Below are 18,234 nucleotides of genomic sequence, written 5' to 3' on the forward strand. Positions count from 1 at the left end.
GTGGTGAAACACTGGAATGCGTTACCTAGGGAGGTGGTAGAATCTCCTTCCTTAGAGGTTTTTAAGGTCAGGCTTGACAAAGCCCTGGCTGGGATGATTTAACTGGGAATTGGTCCTGCTTCGAGCAGGGGGTTGGACTAGATGACCTTCAGGGGTCCCTTCCAGCCCTGATATTCTATGATTCTATGATTCTATGTCTGCAATTTTTAGTCTTGCAGTCTGAGGTCATGAACCCGAGTCAGTTGACCCAGACTTGGAGACTCTGTGCCACAGGTTTTTTATTGCAGTGTAGACATATCCTGTAAGTCCCCTGGTATCCATAGACTTGCACCTGTTCACATCAGTGGTGAATCAGGTCCCTGGGATACTTGGTCTACAACAGGAGGTTTATATTTGTGAATGAAAAGGGGTTAGAGCTCATCAGTGAGTTCTCACCTCTCCTCTCAAATAAAGTAAGTGTCCTAACCAATCAACCATCGTGGATTAGCTGTTAAGAGTTGTGAAGTATTACAAATGGTGGGAACATGCATGAATAGACAGCCAAGAATACTGTTCAGAAATTATAAAAGCTTTTGGTGGCAATGGAAAAAAACAAGGTGTATTTGATGCACTAGAAATATCTTCATCCCTACAAGGGATGTGTTTAAATTGTGACATTTATATGTATGGACACAGTTCTACAGTCCTTACTCTCTTTTACTGGAAACAGCATCCAAAGCTGGGGATCAGATTCTGATTTCCCACACCAGTTTTACACCACTGACTGAAACTGAATTCTGCCTCATTTACATGGTGTAAGGGAGAGGAGAATCAGGTCCAATATTTTTACATTTGTCATGGGAAAACTATTATTCACTGATAAAAGGAAAAGCAGGTAATAAAGTGTTAAAAATAAGATGGAAAAAATAAACTAAACCCACTCAGGCAACCAACAGCCCCCTCAGCCTATCAAATCACAGCTTCCCCCAGAGAACCATGTCATCCCCCAGCCAGGAGACATCAGCCTGGAAAATTACCAGGCCACCAAAACCTTGCAAGAGAGACTCACAAAGGAGTCATTCTAACAGTACACATTCCCTGGGGTCAAAGCCCACCCCAATGCCAACAATGAGTAAGCAACACTTATGACCTCCGTGCAGGCCTTAATTCAGCTATAGCAGTTCTAAGGTGTTCACCTCCCCGGTATCTAATCTTCATTGAGCTTAAAATGGCCTGGAGGGCTTTGCATGGGTCTCTTGAACTGGATTCATTGTCACCCTACCAGACTATGGCCTCTTATTAAAACTAATATCCAATATTTAGCACATCCAAACATTAACTAATTAAATCCAACCATCCCTGTAGGGTGAGCATTATCCCCATTTTATAAATGGGGAACACTGAGGCACAGAAAGGTTCAGGGACTTGCCCAAGCATACCATGAGCAATAGATGATAGAGGAAAAAACCCAAGAGTCCTGATTCCTGCTTTTGGAGTTAGTTCCCTGGAAAACACTGGGACCAGCAAACCATGTATGAAGCAGGGTATATGCTTCAGGAAGCTGGGGAGAGAATAGGAGGGCTCACCAGAGACCTAGTGAGGGGTTTCCCACCACAGAGGAGAAGGACCCACAGGAAAAAGAGCACCACACCTTGCAGGAGAAGCCTTCCCAGACTGCTGGAAGCTTGCTAAACACATGTTCACTGCAGTCAGTGTGCTGTCCTTTAAAGGGGAAATATACCTATTAGCATTATACCCAAAGGTGCTGGATTAGGATATTTGTAATGGAATCAGAATCATTGGGGCTTGGCCACCTTCACAGAGTTATCCTAAAGCCAGCAAAAATTGAGCAAAGATAAAATAGGAAATCGTCCCGCCTCTGAGCACTACCCCAAACCATTTACCAGCTCTGAGATGGTCCATAAGGATTCCCTACTTCCAGCTTCAGGCTGTCTGCTGCAGATCAAGACTGAGGTATGTTAGCAGAAGACCACGGGGGATTGCAATTTAAGGGATGCTGCAGTTTAAGATGACTGAGATGCTTTGGCAAAGCTGCATGTGGGGCTCAGGACTGGAATAGTAGGGGGCTGATGTGTACTAACAGAGCTATGTAGTGAATCTTGTCCAGAATCTGCTTATGCTGTATCTGTGTTAACCACGGCTCTTTATTCCTTACTTTCATAAACAGCAAGCTGACCAACAAAGGTCAAAATGAAAACCCAACAGGATACTAAACAAACAATTTTTCACGAGGTTATTTCGGAGCTACCCAGCGAGAGAATGGTTAGCTAGCTCCTACTGGGCTGCATTGTGCAACCCTTACTCACACCACAGACTTCAGTGGGGCTACTTGTAAGCGCAAGTACTCCCCAGTGTGAGTAAGGGTGGCACAGTCTAGCCCACTGAGATCAGGCGCATGGAATCACAAAGCCGTAGGATTATATCACGCAGCCATTTTGGAGATTAGAAACAGCTCAAATGAATATGGTCCAGCACCTCTCCTCTTTATTTCAGGGTGATATTTAAAACCCCCTCCCTTCACACATCCCCAGGAATTGGGGGAGCAGGAGATGTCTGCTTGCATCTGTGACCCTGGCAACTCTTCACAAGCAGAGACAGCTGAGTCACTAATATTTAGAAAAATACCACAATTGACTGTATTCAGCCCTGCAGAGAACGCCTGCTGGGTATTCACAGCTAAACATCAGCAACTCAGCCATTTCTGGCAGCCTTTGTGAAGGACTGTAGATTCAGTTCGATGACCTCCAACAAACCCATTTCCACTGCAAGTATATTAAAAAAAAAAAAACCATTAAATCCCTAATAGATACACTGAAACTGGAGGAGACAACCCCTCCCAGCCGCAGTGGACATCCCAGATCACCCTACAGACCCAGTCATATGACTTGCCTGGATGCTGTGTGCATTGCCTCTGTTATCACCATTGCCTAATGTGATTTAGTACTGTCTGTAATGCATTATTTAAACATGAGAATGTGAAAATGCAGCAGTTGGATATGGAATAGGATGCGAAATACTGCTGAAAAGCTCAAACATGCTGTATGCAGGGTTTTTATTTTTTTTTAAGGACTGCTTTGACAATTTTTTATATCCTTGGACAATTTGTTTCTCCATTAGCCATTAGAGTCTTAATTTAAAAGGCACATCAGGGAATAGCTAGATTCAGTGCTTTGTATTATATATAAATTGATATATAATACACTTGAATAGGAATCTAAATATTTATTTCCTGGATGTCTGCACTGTATAAAGTAATTTATTTACTAAAAGGAACTACAAATCTCATTTCGAGAGTTCTGTTTCTCAATTAAGATATTATGACAATGATATGGACAATATTTGCTGATGCCACCATAATCAAATCAATTAACACCTCATTTACACCTTACAATTGCTTCTTATGCTGTACAGAGATTTCTAACTCAACTTCTAAATGGACCAATTGTTTGGGCACCCTTCTGTCTCTGCAGAGACTTCATTGAAACCAACACATTTGCTTTGATAAATTTGTTTTTAGTGCATGTGGCTTCCTGTTTATCTAACCTAGCAAAACCTGACCAACTACCAACCCTTTAATCTTCCTCACACAACATTACAGGATAGAATAGAAACAGTGCAGCGCTAGTTCACCAAGAAGACTCCCCAGAGAAATGTTTAGCAAACAAAGTTTGTCAAGAATATAGCCCATTGTGTGGGTTACCAAAAGATATTAATTCAATGACAACAAAATGATCTGGATACGAGCTGTGATGAGACTGACTATTATACATAAGATATGTAAGACATACTAACTAGGTGGTTACATAGAGGAAACTTTTTAACACATATAGTGTAAATCGGAATGTGGAACAGAGACACTGCATGGAGTGTAGTCCTGATTCCCCCTCCCCCCCCCCAACATTCCCTGCTGAGCACTGCCACAATTAATCAAGGTTTCTAGGTTTTAGTTAATTGCTGGACCCCAATAAATTGGTTTGTACTGGCTTTGGTCCAGGCCTGATAATTTCACAGCCTTGAGTTTGGAAACTGCTGCACGTTCACACAGGAGCTGGCAAGGAGGGAGCTGGGGTAGAAAGAATAAAAGAAACTCTTGTTGTGCTAGGTTCCGTTAATACTGAAAAAGCCAGTCCACCAGTGACTATGTCCTTTGCTGTTTGTTTTCTCCACATATCTTATAATGTTTTTTATGATGAAAGAAAAACTCCTTTATTTTAAACTCTCTCTGTAGATGTTCTCAAATGGGGTGCCTCGGATACCGAAAGCTCTCTCACACCAGCAAGTCTCTGTGCAAGAGTTACATAAGGTGTTGTCAGCTTTCGCTCAGAGAGACAAGGTTAGCAGCATTAATCATGGTTTTATAAAAGCATATTTAAATTGAGATTCAGGGCCCTACTCAGTCCTCCTTACTAACTCTGTTTTGCTTGAGAAAGATGAACTGGATGGGGCTCTCTCAGCTGCAACGAGACCCCAGTCAGCAACTACTTCTATATCATAGCATAATTCTGTGCACTCTTAAGCTGAAAGGCTAGCCAAGGCAACCTATTAGTCATGGTTTGCACCTGTGGAGGAGAGTAGTTAATTGGCCCCCAGCCAGAGGGCACAAGTTAAATAATAAGTACACTAAAGGTACTCCATGGATGGGAGAAATAGCAAAGGAGACAGCTCTCTCTGGCTGAGAGAAGCCCAGGATTAGAGTACACAGAGACTACAGGAGCAGCTCACTATAGGGTCAGGATCCTAAGGAGGGCAGTCAGGGCCAAGGATCAAAGCAGGGGCAAACCTGAGGCTAGGAGTCGCCAAGGAGTTCATAGTCAGTTTCAAGCCAGAGTCAATACCAAGGGTCAGAGTCCAAGTCACAAGGCAAAGTCCAAAACAAGCCACAAGTTCAAGAACACAAACAGTCACAGCAACTGTAGGAAACCACACTATTACCTGGACACTTCCTAGAATGTCCCTTGGGTTTATATAGGGCAGGGAGCCAATCAGGAGACCTGGGGCTGCTGCCTGTCAAACCCTTGAGGCGGAACTTCCTATGGTCTGTGTCCGCAGTGGGTCATGAGAAGTGGAGCATAGGCTAGTAATGGCTGCTGCTGGGTGGCAGTCTGGGGATTTTAACTACCTAGTAGTTCAACAGGCCTGGGTTCTAGACCCATAGAGCATTACATATGGGGAAATGTAGGCTCCTGCTAGAGAAGCTATAAGATACAGTATGTAAGTAGAGAGGAAAAATAGCCTCAGAGGGGAGGAGAAGTGTTCAGTTTTGTTTGAACTTGTTTACAATACCCCAGAAAGGGTGTGAACTTAGGTGACTTAGCCAGAGGGCTGGGCCACAGAAGATAGAGGCAACATCCTGCACCATGCGAGGGGGCACTCAGAGACCCACCACACTGCTATTCAGATAGGTGGCCAGATCCTCAGCTGGTGAACGTTGCTGTAATTCCATTGAAGTGAATACTGATTTACACTAGCTCAGTATCTAATCCATAATCTCGATTGTAAGGAAGAACTTTTATTGAGTTCACATGAGCTTGCCATTTTCTGCCTTTTTTGGTCAGATGACAGCAGCATGGAAAAGAACCAGTATAAAAAAGCTCATTCCAGAATTTAAATGGACCTTCAAGGAAGGTTTTATGCCACTTTTGACAGTACATTCTGAAAATATAATATAATTATGCAGGCACTGTTAGACATATAGTATTATAGTTTTGTATACATTTTCTGTGTACAAGAGCCATGTACCATGTGAAATCAGTTGATTATAAATATATATATATATATATGGGAATCATATACTGTGACTTGGAAAGGTCCATTTTAACTCCTTCAAACATTCATCACATGATATCCACTGGAGATTCAGACCAGCATTTTCAAGTGGCCTAAGATTTAGGCACCTAACTTCCAATAACTTTCAACAAAAATTAAACAAATAATGAAAAATATTCATGATTAATTATTATTATTAGAGAGAAACACAAGTCAACATCCTGACATTACTGGGAAATGTATCTACAAAAGTAAGTTCAGTGGATGAACAACCAAAGAAGATAAATTGGAGATCAAACATTTCTGTCAGAGAACAAGATGCAGTATGGAGAGTAAGATACATCCTGTCCAGAATTAGACCAGGTATAAATTCAACCATTTGGTTTTCAGAAAAGGGCATGAACTTGAGAGGGGAAAAAGCAAGACATTCTAAAATTGTCCAAGGATCAACCCTCATAATTACAGAATTTCTATGTAAACAGGACACCTAACGCTCTCAGGAACTTTTGGAAATTCTAGCTAAAATTCCTTCCTCATCTTGGTTATATCACTGCAAAAGCTCTCATTAGCATTTTGACTTCTATGGACTGCTAGATGTGATGCTGATGCTCACTTGACTCTAACGCTACCATCTATGCAGCTCTTATTTCACATGAGAAATCCTGACTCATACAAATTGGCCCATTGACAACATATGGGATTATTTTCATGAGAAAGGGTTGTAGGATTAGGCCCATAATTATGTCCAGGATACTACGGTGATGGGCACCTTATAAATGTCGTAAATAGATTAGATTGGAGGGCAGATACAGATGAACACTTTGCAATCAAGGCATATCCAGGATGGCATTCCTCACACTCACTTCTTCTCATCCAATGGCCTGTATATCTCTCATATGCAAGACTGGTCTCAGCTCTGGTTGGCAGAACATCATTTGCAGCGTGGTGACTTTTAAAGGTTTTAGAGTAGCAGCCATGTTAGTCTGTATGGGCAAAAAGAAAAGGAGTAATTGTGGCACCTTAGAGACTAACAAATTTATTTGAGCATAAGATTTCGTGAGCTACAGCTCACCTCATCCTTACATTTCTCCTACACTCTTTTTCTTGTCACAATTTGCTTTACATTTCCATGACTGTTGGAGGGTTTCATGGATCGCTAAGTAAAGGTCAATCCGCAATTTTATTTTTGATTTAGGAATATATTTTATTTGCATTTTAGAGATATTAAAATATTTCCAACCATTCTCACATCGCAGACACTGATGCCTTTTCTTCAAGGCAGGGAAGCTGCTCACCTGAGACTTCAAGTTTTATGTTGTGTTTATTAAAATTACTTTGCACTTTTTGTGTCTCTCATCCAAGAATCTCAAAGCATTTTGCAATTGTTAATTTGCTAAGCCTCACAATAGCCCTGTTAGATAAATATTTTAATTACCAATGATAAAGATAGGGGGTGGAATCCTCGCTCTCTTGATGTTTTACCATTGACGTCCATTGGCCAGGATTTCACACAGGTAACTAAGGCAGAGAATGGTGTATTGACTGATGTGCCCAAAGACACAGTGAGTGAACAGCAAAGCAGAGAATCCAGACTTCTAGTCCTCTTTTGTAATCACAAAATAATGTTCCATCCTCGACCTTTTTTTGTTTAGCATATAGTGCTCATAAAAAATGCTGGACAGACAACCACGCTTGTGTTTCCATTATGAATCCCAGTGTCAGGGGTTGATCATACCCATAAAAATTCACTCAGGGCTAAAAATAGCTTTATAAAATCTGGGGAATATTCTTGTATGTAATAAGTTTTCAAAACACTTAGTACAAGTTATAGGCATGACAAATATTTCTTTAAAAAAAAACACCCATAGGAGTTTACTAATTCAAAAGCTTCCTTTCACACTTGTATAATTTTGCAGATTCCTAGACCTGACCACAGGCTAACCATCCCTCTAAATTTAAGTGACTGAGTTAATATTTGGTATTAAGAAAACTCCAAAAATGTGTATCAGTATATTTGAGTATGCATGCTTCTCTTGTTCTCTTTTTATTACCACAAGAACTGAGACATTAGACATAACCGAGTATTGCTAAGCATCTTAGCTGAAACCACAACACAAGGAAATGGTCTCTCTAATTGTCAGTTTCACAGGGTTTTAGCTATACAAGGTCCCATTATCTTTAATGAGAGTCATGTGGCTAAATCTCTGAGCTTTTTAAAACTTTAAAGCATCCTTGTAACTTTAAGACCCATCCCTGGGGGAGCATGGGGAAATATTCTGTTTCAAGCACAAATCCTTCCTCCCCAAACTCCAGAGCATGTCGCATTCAGCCAGTCAATTCTGCAGGCAGTGTGTAAGGTGGCAAATATCTGACCAGCGCCTTCTCTCCTTTGGGGTGTTCTGTGCCATAGGGGTGCTAAATCCCTATGCATTGGGAAGTACAGGAACTGCAATTGCACCCAACTTCATGGGCACAGAGCAAAGGAAAGTCTTTTTGCTTTGCACTGAATCTGAGTACTGTATTGCAGTCCATAAGGTATGTGATATGTAATGTTCACAGACTCTTTAATACAGGGCCATATCAGATGCAATGCACAATACAGGGCACAATGGGAATTTAACAGAAAATACTAACTTTGGTATAGACTTTCTTGAACCAGTCACTAGAACCGAATAAAGAATTCCATCTCTGCAAAAGAATTCTACAAGACAGTTCCAAAAACCTATTGAAAGCATCTCACTGGCTATTACACTATATAGACATATAGAGTAATACCTATAGAAATCCTATTAGTTTCATGCCTATTAAATTCTATTGGACTTTGCCATAAGGACAGATCGTGGAAAGGGTATTGCAGTCACAGTCAAAAGAAAGCTCAACAATACATTTTTATTTCTACTATAAGTTAATTTCTCTAGAGTTCCTTTTTTTCAATTACAAATTATGGATAGGCCTCTTCAAAAAGTTACCTAACTCCCTCTGAAAGTCAATGGGATCTGGATGTCAAACTCCTTCAGGCACTTTTGAAAATCCCACATACAGACATATTATATGTAAAGTTTCAGAGGAACAGCCGTGTTAGTCTGTATTCGCAAAAAGAAAAGGAGTACTTGTGGCACCTTAGAGACTAACCAATTTATTTGAGCATGAGCTTTCGTGAGCTACAGCTCACTTCATCAGATGTTTACCGTGGAAACTGCAGCAGACTTTATATACACACAGAAATCATGAAACAATACCTCCTCCCACCCCACTGTCCTGCTGGTAATAGCTTATCTAAAGTGAAGGTAAATTAATCCACCATCAAAATGCAACTAGTTCTGTGGCAGAACACAGGTTCAGAATAGATCAGTTTTGGTAACAGAACAGTGTAGATACCAGGCATGGAAAATAATTCCTTATCCAACTCTAGCAATATGGGAATTCAGGAAGATGAGCTAAACAGTATTATACTGAAATCCAGCCAGGACACCATGTCAGTTGCTCCTGCTTTTCCAGAGAAATGCCTGGGGATCTTTAATCACCACCACTGATCAGGAAACCTTTAATATCTCATGTGAAAGATGGCACCTTAGCAACATAGCTCCTCCTGACGCCATGCAGGGAAATGGTTCAGTTTGGACTCAGAGGGAAAACTGACATCAACACCACTTCCCATGGCACCATGATTTTTTTTCACAGAATATAAGGACAGAAAGGAATCATGATAACCGTCTAGCCTGACCTCCTTCATAACACACGCCATGAAACTTCAGTCTGTTATTCCTGCATCAAATCAAAGCCAACAATCTCTGGTTTAACTAGAGCATCTCTTCAGAAAGGAATCCAATCTTGATTTAAAGACTTCAAGTGATGGAGAATCCACCATGTCTCATTAGGCAATTCATTCTTTATTTCACTTGAATGTATCTGGCTTCAATGTCTAGCCAATGGACCTTGTTATGCCTGTGTCTGCTACATTTCCTGGAGGTCTCTAGGTCTGTTCCTGCTTAGCTTGTCAGATTAAGGCCACATCATCTGAAATGGGAAGGCAGAAGGATTTGCAAGTGGCCACACATCTGACTGGCTCCCCACTTGCCAAAAGTATAAGAACATAAGAATGGCCCTACTGTGCCAGACCAAGGGTCCATCTAGTCCAGTATCCTGTCTTCTGACAGTGGCCAGTGCCAGGTGCCCCAGAGGGAATGAACAAAACAGGTAATCATCAAGTGATCCATCCCCTGTCGCTCATTCCCAGCTTCTGGCAAACAGAGGCTAGGGTATCCCCTGGGAAGGCTCTGTCCAATACTCACTGAAGTCAGTGGAAGATTTTAGTTAACTAGACTTTGGATCAAGTGCTGAGTTCAGAGGTCATAGGTGGTTGGCTCAGAAGCCAGGGCCTGAGTGCATACAGGGGAGTTCACCCACTACATTAAACCTGTCTTGTAGACCAGAGCCACGCTACCAGACCAGGCAAAATGTTCCAAGGCGCAAACTCCTTAGGTGTTGCACAGCTTTATCTCAGAACTTTAGGCTCCAATCTTGCAATGATTTATGCACATGCTTAAGTTTATCCAATATGAGTAGTTCTGTTGATAAGTCTTTGCAGGATCAGGGCCCAAATTAGTAGGATTCCCTGCCCACCCATGAATTTTAGGATCATGTTCCTGATAGAATCCTGGCATTTGTTTTTCTCTGCAAGCACATTTCTTCCTCTGCCTGTAACTCACCCATTCCAAGAGAAGTGCTGGCAGTCATTCTGCAGCAGTGGCTTCCACCTTCATTACTGAGATCTCCTCATAATCAGTGAAGTTTTCTTCCTTTAGCAATATGTGTGTGAGGTCAATACATTTTACACCCAAAATCTAGACTGAGGTGTAACTGGGGGGGATTGTGTTTGCATACACTAAAATCTTTTCATAATGTTTAGCTTCAGAGCATGGGGGGTTTATGCTAAGAGTTGTAAAATCATATTAGTACACAACCCCAGTTACTTACTGAGCTGGAAAACAGCCATGAGGTATCTAATCCATCTCCCTGCTAATGCAAGATTGTTCCATAAACTGTATGTCTAGTGTTTTATCTGGTCTAGTATTACAATAGATGGAATAAAAGTTGCACTCGGTTTTCAATTTTATGGGATTTACTGAAGTCCAGGGAGACTTGTGACCTCTCAGCAGTATTAGACTCCCAAATACCCTTATACAAAACTAAGGGGAAATAGGCTGTAATTTGTTTCCCTACATGATGTCTTTTCATACCTCACCCTTTCTCTCAGATCATTTGTCAAGGGTTTGCTGATCTCTTCTTATTAGTTAAAGGGGCTACAACAAGAAGAACAAGAATGTTTGACCAAGCATGTAATGTCATGAGTCATGGGTTTAATTTAGTTCCAACAGATTTTCAGTATGACCTTGAAACCTTCTAACACAATAAACCAGACCAGGCCATGAGTATCAGAAAAGGGTGCCTGACAAATCCTAACAAACAATAACTTAATCAGTCCAGCAACGATCTGCGCTCTGTGTGTGTGGAAAGCCTGTTACAGAGCCAGCTTGGTTTATATTTCTACCTCTAAGAAAACTGAGCAGAACTGAAAGCTTTGCCTTGTGGGGAAGCCCTATACAATTTGTTAGAAAATGGGAACCTTGCTATGGTTTTTAATTTTTAAACCATCCTTTAGAATGTATTAGTGAAGTCTAGTGCTGTGATAGAATTCTATATGATTACAACCCCCCCCCATCCCCACCCCCAGACAGGATCTCATTCTCTAGTAAATCTAAGTGTATAGAGTAATTTCTACAGACATTTAATAGGTTTCTATTAAACTATGACCATTGCCAGTTGCTGTCTAAAGATAGGCAGAATTTGTTTTTCCTTTTCTGGAAATGAAGTACCCGGCATTTAAAGCTGAACCATCCTGTCCTGTGGCTCACCGTCCCCTGCAAGCTTGTGAATGGGCGGGGGGACACTAGTCCCAGGATCTGGGCAAGCGGCCCCTTTAAGCTCAGGGTGAAGTGTACTTGAGTAGAGAGGATCTTTTGAAGCTTCCCTGCACAGAGGGAGGGAGGGGAGAGGCTCTAAGATCCCTGCCATGGAAAGAGCTCGTTTTCCTACCGCACTGACTTTCCTGCCTCCCTTAGACGGCCCCGCCCCCACCCCCCAAATCAAACAAACTCCACCCCAAACTTTTGTCAATCACCACTTGTATGCCAGGCAGAAGCGAGGGGGGTGCAGAGAAAGGAGAGGGTGGGAGGGGAAGGCGGATCCCCGGGGCTCTGGCTACATTCCTGCTCCCGGCTCTGCGGGGGTGCAGGGAGGGATTCATTTAAGAGCATCCTCCGAGGCGCTGGGTCCAGCTCTCGCTCACCGGGCTCCCGGCTTTCGGCCCTTCACAGAGCAGCTGCAAGAGGAAGGAAAGTAGGTGGCAGAGGCCCCTCCTCTCTCTCCCCCCCCCCCCCCCCCCAGCAGGGCAACATCAGACCCTGGGCAGCTCTTCCCCGGGACTCTCCATCAGCTCTTGGCTTGTCCCCCCCACCCCGGCTCATTTGGGGGGCGGGGGTTTATAGGACCCAGAACTCCCCATCGCCGCGGCTCCTGGAGCGAAGGGGGGCCCGATGGCACCGGGGCTGTTACTGAGTCACGGGGGGTGAGATCCCTGCCTCTCCCTCCCCTCCAGCCCAGCCAAAGCCCCTCGCCTATTTCCAGGGGGAGCCACTTGAGTCTCCAGCGGCTGCTGCGGAAACTGACCAGCCCTCCGGCTTCTGCCTTCTTAGCAGGTTTGTTCCCGTCTCTCCCCTCCGCCCGTAGCCAGGCAGGGACCGGGGGGGGGGGGGGGGTGTTCAGGCGGCCGCAGGAGAAAGGCTGGACTGAGAGAGAGCAGGGCGCTGTGGCATGGACCGACACACCTACCGGGGCCCGCTGGTCCTCTCCGAACCCGAGCCCCGTTTGGGATCCCCCCACCTGGCTCCTCGCTGCTGATGCTCGGACTGGCTCGCTTGCCGCTTGGCCGGGGGCTGCCGCTCCGGTCTCCCGGAGGTGACATACCCTTCGCTTGCCCCCTTTTCCGCCCGCCACAGGGGGCTGGCTTCCCTGTGTCCCTGAGCAGGGCTGGATGGGGCTCGCCGGCTAGGGAACTCGGCAAGCCGCTCCCCTCTGCCCCAGGTGACCCCGCTCAAGTTAGTCTTTGAACTCAACTTTCGTCCCGCTTATGGGTGGGGGGCTGAGAACTCTGCAAAGGCTACACAGTCCTCTGTGTCCTATAGGAGTAACACGGGCTTTAACCATTAAAAGCCAGTGCTCTGGCCAGGGCTGCATCAAACTAGCTTTTATTACAATTGGCTGCCCTTGTAAGAAAACAAGCCTAATGCAGAGCCTAGGAAATCTTTCCCCCCTACTGCACTTTGTCGATGAGAAAACAACAATGTATGTTCTCAGTGGTACATTTTTATGTTACAAAAGGACAGCAAGCCACTCCATCCGTGACTGACATTTCTTAAACTAATGTGTTGCATTTCTTGCCATTTACATCTTGTGCTCACTAACCAGATTAAACTTCTAGGAGAAAGTTTATCTGAATATATTTGGTGGCTAGTTGCATGTAATAACATTGATCATGTCACTGACCTTTAAAAATGTATTCAAATTTTCTTTGAACATTTCTGCTTCCTTTTAATAATATAAAGTGTGGACCCATGCTCTGTCATTTTTAGCTATTAAATGGGATTTATTGGAAATCAAAAGACATGAAAATAGGGCTTTGTTTTCTGCCTTGTTTCAGTCCTGGGTAATGCTAATTAACAATGGGGTTCTCACTGATGACTACCAATAATGGATAATAAAAAGGTTAATTTTAATAGCAATTAATTAGCTCAGCATATTTTCAACTGAGGATATTGCTCAAAAATAGAGGGAATGTGTTTATTGCTAAAAGTACCTGTGCTTGGGTTTATTGTAACAATGAGTTTGACATTAAAGAGATTAAAAATCCATTTAATTTCCATTGTTAATTCCTCTATTTCATTGTACTATTTAACATTCCTTTAAGCCAGATGGGGTTTAAAGAAATGACTTTTTGAAATGAAAGCATTTCTGAGTTCTTTCCAGTCTAGCTAACAATCAAAGTGCTCCCAAGACTCCAAGAGGAGTAATGGTGCTCCATTTACAAAGATTTTTTGCTCAAACAACCAGACAGCAGCCAAAAAAAGTCGGAGTATTTAAAATGCCCACGTTTTGCCAGTTCTAGTGATCTAAGGCATGCTACTGTTGCTCTGAATACCGGCATGTTATACTGAGACTAAACTGCAATTTTTTTCATTTTAAACAAGTTTTTTTAAAAGTATTTGTCTTAGAAAATGTCCTGTGAGATCTGAACACATTGAGGGGAAAAATGATAATGAACTTTTGTTCCTCAAATGAAATTTTATTTCTTGTTCCCAAGAAGAAATTTAAATTCTATTTTGCTATTGTGTAAAGAGCACCCTTTAAAAGTTACATTATGCTTTTGAATGTTCTCAGATGCATTTTAAATTATTTAGAATGAGGTTATACACTACCAGCCAGAGGTCAATGATGAGTAGACAGAGTGGTTGTATGGTTTTGAATGGGGAGGGTAGATAGTCATGCTTCTGGTGTTGTTTTGGGGACTGGGAGTGGAAGAAATAGCATAAGAGAGAAAAACCATACATAATAGATCAAATCATCCATATTATCAGCCCCTTGTTATAGAATCCCAAGTCAGAAAGAATAGATGTTTAAAAAGTGTTATTGATCAGTACATGACTTAAAATGATTACTTTGTAGCTTGTATAAGCATTTTGTTTAGTTTCTTTAAGGAGAATTTGAAAAACAGTATTTTAAGGTGAACTTGGGTTGTTTTTTCTCAGTGCTTCTCCATTCCTCTAAATTGTCCTTAATTTTTTAATTTACATGTACAGTAAATATTTCTGCTTTGAAAATGCATCACTGAAACCTTGTGAAATTTGGGTCCAGCATTCAATTTTTGACAAGTCATCTTCAGATGACTTATCTAAAAAGGTCAAATGACTTGAACATATTTTTAAAAGTTTATATAATTGTTTAAATCGCCAACAGTGAATTACTTTTCAAACTTTCATAAGGAAAACCAATACTGAGACTGTTTAAAGAAACCCACATGAATAACACTGTAAATTATTCCCAACTGTCCTTTTAATGGGACAATAATTTTCTTTATTGTGGTTCACAAGTTTATTAGTTTATTGTTCCAGATTGGATTTTTTTTTTAAAAAAAGACCCATGTTAATTACAATTTGATCAGTTTCCTCTTTTCACTCTAAGGAGACTGACCATCTTGAAAAAGTCAGATAAAAGGCAAATAGAATTTGCGTTCTGGCACCATGAGTGCAGGTTTCAGGGCCAGGCATACTTGATGACTATGCTCCATGCTAACAGGGTGTTGATATTAAAGAGCTGCCTGAATAAAGACTGGCATGTCATTTGCATATTGTACCTTCAGCATAAAACTGCAGAATGCAGGGGTTATTAAAACAGGTTTCAAGGAAACGGTAAGAGTTAACTCCTGAACAATCAATTTTATGGAGTCCCAAAATAAGAGGAGATGGGGGATGAATTAATTTGGGGTGAAATCCTGAACCTATTGAAATAAATGGGAATGCACATTAAAGGGTTAACATATATTCAAGGTTCAGATTACTCTTACCATGGCAAAGCTAAGGCATTACAACCAACATTCATACTTCCTTCTTTACATACAAAAGATCTGATTCTGTCCATGGAAAAGATTCTAAACAAACTATTTCTCTTGTGAAAGAGGGTTTTAAGTATTTAGACTGCTTACACTTTGCAAGTTCTTTGCTTTGCAATCAGAGAAGGACTTCATAAGATGTAATACCCACTTTTCACCTTTTATGAAAGGGAATGTGGTCCATTTTCCACAAATGAAGCAATTTAATCTCAAGCCTAAAATGTTTCCACCAAACAAAGATCTATATAGACTTTTTTTTGCTGTTGTTTTGTTTTGTCTTGTCTTGTTTTCTGGCAGCTGTCGATTTTTATATGTTGGTTGAAATCATATTGGAGACCTTCATCTTAAGTAGTCCCAGAGGATTTCAGTCTTAAGTCTTTTCACATTTTCTTCCCAGCAGCTCAACATTCTGCCCTTTGAAGGATTTTTCTTTCCTTTTTGCTGGCAAAGATGAGGAAAAAATGGAGATTGGAGGACTTTCGATTTATCTTTTCCTGTGTGCTCTGGCTCCTTTTCATAGATGGAGGTAAATCGGAACAAGTAAAACGTAAGTAAACTTCAAAAGAATAATGCATCTATCATATTAAACTAAATGTGGGTTTTCCTGTTGTCTATCAATTGTGTGTGTCAAATAAAATTTTTATATGTAATAGAACTTTAACAACAGTTTTGCATTAAAATGAGCCTAACACAGAAAATATGTGTCTGCTTGTTTTCATTTAGTAAAATCAAATCAAAATAAATTGTGGTCTATTTCCCTAAAACTGTACAGTTTTCATCACATCATAAAGAACATAACACATCAAGCTGCCAGATCTGTTTTACTTCAAATGTCCTGCATACAGAGTGTGCTTAATTGCATTTTAGTGACCTCTATAAACATCTAACAGATTATCTGGATTTTGTCCCATCCATAAGTCTATTGTGCTGAGGTTTTCAGCCAGTGTAAACCTCCTCCAAGGCAGACCTGTTGTGTTCCAAAAAACGAATTAACTGGGTTAGAGATGAAATAGTCTTTGAGAAAATTAAGGATCCAGGCACTGTCAAAAACTTGGTGCGATATATAGAAAGGAACATAAACAAGACAAAGGAAATATTTCTAGAAACCAAATGATCCATGGGAGATGTTAATACATTTCAGAAAGAGTGAGTGACAGCAGAAGGAGTAACTAACAGCACACTCCAGTATCTATAGGAAGACTATGGTCTTGCTAGGAGACACCTAGTGCCTTTCTCTACCTGCATGTGCAGCTCTTTCGGCCTGTGTCTGAGCTCAGTGCTTGCACTTCAAGGAGTCGTCACAGACAGAGTGTCAAATCTTTCCAACCCAGCTTCTTGTCCTAAGCAAGGGGATGCAGCAAAAAATCAGCTGAATTGGTCCAAAGAAGGCAGTCTCTGCTCTCCTGAGCTTATTCACAAGAAAGACCTGTGCAAATTAGCCTTGCCCAGAGCAGAGGCAGCACAGGAAAATTCAGCAACTTCCAGTTGCAACTTCAGCTCATTACTTTTTCAGACACTAAGCGTCATTCACCATGCAGCTGTCTGAAGTGAAAGCAGATCACTTTACACATGCTACCAGTAATCCCTGCATCTTGCTACCTGCTTTTAGCAGACTGAATGCTAAGGGACATTCCACTCTCATTCTAACATTTGGGAGACAAGTATTTGTGTGTTGTTAGGAGATGTGTTTTTAAGAAGGGTGATAATTTATCATGAAGCTTGACATTAACGTTTACCAAAGCAGCATCACATAAGTAGATAGCTAAATTGTACCAGTTGTGTTTGCTGTTAGTTGCAAGTGGAAAACTATACTTGTGAAATTAGAGGCCTTTGCTGAGAAATAGGCCTCTAAAGATATCCTGCACACTGCTGCATAGATAAGATCAAGACACTGTATCAAATAACATGACATGCTCCTGTTTGATCTGGTTCTTAAACTATGGAAATATAGAACATGCACATTTCCTCATTCTGTCCTTCAACACTTCTGCTGTCCTGAGCAGAGACTGCTGCCATGCCTTTGAGATGGGAACATTTTATTTACTATGAAATAGGCTGAGGGACTAAGCGCTTTCATTTGTGACTTACAAAGGATTTGAACCCAAGTCTCTAGGATATGAAAGGCTGGTGAATCAACCCAGTCTGAAAGCTACCACATCAGAAACCTGGTGGGTTTCTTGGCTAGCAACTGGTATCCAATATGAAGGCATTCATTTTTAAATTGGGATCTCAAAGAAAAGGAAAAAGTAGAATTCTTTACGAACTTCTTTGCACCTTAAACAAACACAGCTACCTGAGGTTTACATAGAGTCCTAATTGAGATACCACAGCTACCACTGCTTTCCTGCACTGAAAGGGAATATTAATTCATCGCTCTTTCTATTCCATATTATTTTAACAGATTCAGAGACATACTGTGTGTTTCAAGATAAGAAGTACCGTGTAGGAGAAAGATGGCATCCCTACCTAGAACCCTATGGACTCGTTTACTGTGTTAACTGTCTTTGCTCAGAGGTAGGTCAATTCAGGTTTAGCTCTTGTGACTCCTAGCATGTTCTTAACTGAGTACAAGTCCTTACATTGTATTTACACGGCAGTGGGGTCCAATCCTGCTCTCCTATAGTGTCCAGCTCCCATTGGCTTCCACAGCAACTGCAGAGTGAAAAGGTATTCCACAGCTGGGATCCCCTGCCTCAACAGAGAAGGGCAATATTGGCAAAAATACATAGATCATGCATGCCTTT

General features: G+C 41.6%; 2 protein-coding genes across 8 annotated transcripts in view; one reads left to right on the forward strand and one right to left on the reverse strand.

Annotated features, from left to right (window-relative positions):
- The window catches only part of PAK3 (p21 (RAC1) activated kinase 3), a 220,260-nt gene extending 207,345 nt beyond the window's left edge, over window positions 1-12,915 (reverse strand). The window contains exons 1-2 of the mRNA XM_073361188.1: window positions 12,658-12,915; window positions 6,630-6,749 (exon numbers count right to left, since the gene is read on the reverse strand). The gene's annotated coding sequence lies outside the window, so the exon portion shown is untranslated. The remainder of the gene's footprint in view (window positions 1-6,629; window positions 6,750-12,657) is intronic.
- CHRDL1 (chordin like 1) overlaps window positions 12,015-18,234 on the forward strand; it is a 64,426-nt gene continuing 58,206 nt past the window's right edge. For 3 of the 7 annotated variants that reach the window (XM_073361199.1, XM_073361198.1, XM_073361200.1), the window contains exons 1-3: window positions 12,188-12,524; window positions 15,891-16,037; window positions 17,892-18,004. In XM_073361199.1, coding sequence (XP_073217300.1) covers window positions 15,941-16,037; window positions 17,892-18,004 — 210 coding nt within the window. In that variant the 5' untranslated portion in view covers window positions 12,188-12,524; window positions 15,891-15,940. Of the gene's footprint in view, window positions 12,166-12,187; window positions 12,525-15,887; window positions 16,038-17,891; window positions 18,005-18,234 lie in introns of those variants that run through there. The other 4 variants (XM_073361196.1, XM_073361194.1, XM_073361197.1 and 1 more) reach the window with 4 other exon arrangements.

Source organism: Lepidochelys kempii, chromosome 9, assembly GCF_965140265.1.
Source record: "Lepidochelys kempii isolate rLepKem1 chromosome 9, rLepKem1.hap2, whole genome shotgun sequence".
Taxonomy (NCBI): domain Eukaryota; kingdom Metazoa; phylum Chordata; order Testudines; family Cheloniidae; genus Lepidochelys; species Lepidochelys kempii.